Source organism: Aspergillus affinis, assembly GCF_023601865.1.
Source record: "Aspergillus affinis strain CMG 70 chromosome Unknown NODE_278_length_8774_cov_82_921467, whole genome shotgun sequence".
NCBI classification, from domain to species: domain Eukaryota; kingdom Fungi; phylum Ascomycota; class Eurotiomycetes; order Eurotiales; family Aspergillaceae; genus Aspergillus; species Aspergillus affinis.
Window position 1 is genome coordinate 1 of NW_026516059.1, and position 4,054 is coordinate 4,054.

The following is a 4,054-nucleotide window of genomic DNA, read 5'->3' on the forward strand; positions in this document are numbered from 1 at the left end:
TCTTTTTCTATTGTCACACTAATCCATCCCGCTCTTTGGTTCTATCAAAAAAATAAACATTTTAAAACAAAAAACAACCCCCCACCCCCCCCCCCCCCCCCCACCCCAACCCCAAATCCAATGCACTCCAGGAAATCGACGCTGGATGTCCATGATTGAAGGTGATCAAGCAAGCAGTGGTATCTCACTGGAGAGAGACTTAAGGGGTTTGTCAAAGAAAAAGCAGAAGAGGACGTCGGTACTCAGGAAGGTGTAGGTACTCCCCTTAGTTGGTAAGGGCTGCAGTGAATGTGTTGTGAATCGCTTAGTCATTATCTTCTACTGCCTGTTGCTTGAGGTTGCAAAACAACCGGCTTACAAGAGGGAAAATAGTTGGGACGAATGTCGAAAAGTATTAGTTTCTGTGCTTGAGATTTGGCATAGAAAGATCCAGAAATTTCCCCTTAGATAACCCCTCAGTAAATGCAAGATACTGTAGATAGTCTTGCGCAGATTGCAATATCAATTCCACTCAAGATGCAAGATCCCAATTTCCCCTAGGCCTTCTTCCAAACCCCATCTTTCTTAACATAAATTCCATTGGCAATGATATTGTTGTGAACAGTACTCCGGTGTAGGAAAGGGTATAAGTGGAGCTAAAACAAGCCGAGGCAAAGCGGCGAGTCCGGAGCACCAGTTATTCCGGGGCCACTGACTAGCCCGAGTCGGGCTAGCGGGGCAATCCGGATCGGGCAGGTGCGTGTCCCCCGATCCCGTGATCGCAAGAGGCCGCGGGTGCAGTTTGCCAGCTCCAACCTGCATCCCACCCTCCGTCAATTGCCAAAGTTTCGAGGAGAAACATTGAGCGGAGTACAGTTACATCGCCGATTCTCAATTGTTTCGACAGTGACAGACGCCACCAGACTGCCATGATCCATCATCGTTCGTCTCATCTGGCCTCACTAGAGTCGCTTTGACACCGCCCGAACCCACACGGATGACACCGGCTCCTCCTTGCCTTCCAGCGTGCCCCGTCATTGGCCATCGCCATGGCTCGTCGATGGTGTAAGCGAAAGGGGGGATCTCGGACATGCTCGTCCTGATCTCGCTTGTCTCGTTCCTGCCGTACCGTTGGCCCATCCACACCAAAGCCATTCTCCCAGTCCATCCTGGATTCCTGCCATCGGACCCTCTCTCCTCCTCGCTTGTCTGTCCATGGTTCATTACGATTCGCGCGCTCAGTTCCCTGAGGAACCGGGGGAGAAAGAGTCGCCGGTCAATGTCAGTCGAGCCTCTCGTCAGACGCGGTCCTGCAAGGTCTGTCGGGCCCGCAAGGTCAAGGTGCGTTCCCGATCCGCTGTTCATCCTTCTTGCTTTAGCTTGGCGATGTCATCCCCAGCCAGGAACCACTTCACCTGATTCTCGTTTTATGTCATGCTTATTTTTAATTCTCCTTGCTTTGCGTTTCCTGTCGTTTCTTTCCACGCCGCATTAATGTAGAAGGTTAATTAAATTAATTATTTTGGATGACGCAAACTCTCATTGGTTTCATGCGCGCGAGCCCAACCAAAAAGCCTCAATTGACCACTGACCATAGTGTGACCGCGTCAAACCCTGTCATGCATGCTGCGCCCATGGGTACCCGTCGAGATGTGTCTACGAATCGATACCGGATGAGGACCTCGAGCCCATTACCCAGGCCGAGGAGATACGTCATTTGCGGACGGAGATCCGTGAGTTAACGGTGCGACTAAATAATCGCGGTGAGTGTTCCCACACCGAGTGAGCTAACCGCTTGTCATAATATTCCTTGAGCTAATTTGGCGTCATCCTTGTCTAGAGCACCGCAACCGAGCCCAACGGGGACTTGCTGAGCTCCAGGAGCTCTTCGACACCATCCGTTCCGCCCCGCTCAATGTTGTCGATCACTTTATCGCGGATATTCGTGCCTCTCGTGGGGAATTAGAGGCTGTCTCGACCAGTCCCTGGGAAGGAATACAAGGTGCGTTGCGCTTGGGCCAATGTGGAGTATACTCGGGGGCAAACAGAACCCACTGACTTGCTCCCAAGGACACGATGGGGGCCTAGTCCCACGCCTCTCATGTGAGAACTACGATGAAAATATGGATGACGAAGGCTATGTCAGCAATCGGTCTGGCCACATGGATTTCAATCGGAGTCCATCCGAGGAGTCTGACGGCTCGTCTGTCAGTTCGATGATATGTATGAGCTCGACGCGACCAATGCTCGATATCTTTATCGAGCGATTCGTCGACGCTTTCAGCCCGGAGGTAGGGGTCAAATCCGGCCAGGCAGGAGCCTTGCGACGCGCGGCCGAAATTCGCATGTTCTCACCTATTCTCACCGACGCGTTTGAAACTGTGTCAGTGGCTTTCTTCGGTCGGTCTATTCAAGACAAGGGCATCGAGGCCTCGGGTTTCCGCACTTATCCCCGCGTTCTACGAAGCCTTCAGGAAGCCTTACAAGATCCGGAGCGTAGTAAGGCTGAATCTACTTTGGTGACAGTCATTCTTTTGATGGCCTTTGAGGTATGTTGCTTAGGATCCTCACTTTGACCAACGTTCATACTGACGGTATAGTAGAGTGTTGAGCGTACTACCCAGGGATCATTGTCGGCACACGTTCAAGGTGCAGTACGTTTGATTGAACATCGAGGCCCTGAAAACCACATCTACGGTGTTGAACACTTGCTATTTACGGAGCTTCGTCCATATTGGGTATGTTTTCTCTTTGCCTTCTGGTTTATTTGACCTACCGTTAACTCAGAATTGTTTTCAGGTTGGAGCTTCACTCGTCGCTCGCCAGCCATCGTTCCTGGCTCGGGAAGATTGGAAGACAGTCCCCTGGTCGGCTGGTACGACTAAAAAGGACATTCTTCATTACCTCCTAGATCTGACGGTGGAGATACCGGCCCTATTATCACAGCATGATTCGCTCCAAGCCGACCTAGAGTCTGGGGTCATGATGAGCGCACACGAAACAGCGGTTAAGCAAACTACGCTGTGGAATAGCATTGCGGATTTGACTTCTCGATTTCTGCAGTGGAAGATCACAATGGTCGATAATTACCCTGATGGTCCGCCGAAAGAAGTTGAGACCGAACCCAATGATCAATTCCCCACTTTTTACTGTCGGGATTTGCGCACTGGTGCCACAATCAAACCCACCAAATTCGCGTATCCAAACCTACGTCTGGCCCAAACGATGTGTTTGTATTATTCTGCCCGGCTTGTCTTGTCCTCGGTGGACACCCGACCGGATCGCGTTGGCCCGGTTGAGCAATATGGCTTGGGATGTGGCATCTGCCGGAGCTTGGAATGGTATATACTCACTGCGCCGGGAAACATGATCAATCGTCTAGCTTTCCCTGTCCGGGTGGGGTGGGAAGCTTTCCCCGATGGTGGTCCTGAGCGCAAGTTCATGTACGAGGTGCTAAAGCTGGTAGAAAAACGTCATGCGCTGGGATTGTGGGGAAGTGCGATGCCCGAGCTGTCCGTTCGTTCTGGCTCACCACCTAAAGCAGCCTAGAGTTTCGCTCTATTGGTTGCATACTAATTTGTATATTTCGGGCAAACATTGGCGGAGCAGGAAATTTTTGCTGGCAATCGCAGGACGAATTCCAGCGTGCAGTGGAAATGAAGTAATGATTTATGTCAGCGTGATCTGATAATTTCACCATCCGGCATCATTTGGAGGAGGACCAATTCGGAAAATGTCTTGATTAATATTCGCCAGTTCTATGTCGTGTACAGAATGCCGAACATCGGATTTAATGTTGCCTACCTTAATTTTTGGTGGTACGACGAGGAAGAATGACATGCGTCTACAATAGTCAGACGGCTCCTTCAAATATCATGTGCGAAGGACACGCCACAGTACGCCACAGTACAGGGCTCTTCCCGCCTGTCATCAAGGCAAAGCAAACGTACGTTCTATTCTGCCTTGAAGGTAGAGGCTACCTTGCCGTCTTTAAAACCCTGTTGCATTAAATGACAGTAAACATGAGCCTAGTAACCAAGAAGACTTGGCCTTGCTTTTCTGGACTGCAGACGAT

The 4,054-nt window shown here is 50.7% G+C and overlaps 1 protein-coding gene across 1 annotated transcript; it reads left to right on the plus strand.

The window, feature by feature from the left end:
- Positions 1-1,194: 1,194 nt before the first annotated feature.
- Positions 1,195-3,528, plus strand: KD926_005474 (Zn(II)2Cys6 transcription factor domain-containing protein; the record flags this gene model as incomplete). Its single annotated transcript, XM_053095574.1, has 6 exons — positions 1,195-1,320; positions 1,577-1,742; positions 1,820-1,981; positions 2,050-2,528; positions 2,583-2,717; positions 2,779-3,528. 6 exons carry the CDS (start codon positions 1,195-1,197, stop codon positions 3,526-3,528), a joined length of 1,818 nt encoding a protein of 605 aa, XP_052949771.1.
- Positions 3,529-4,054: the final 526 nt, after the last annotated feature.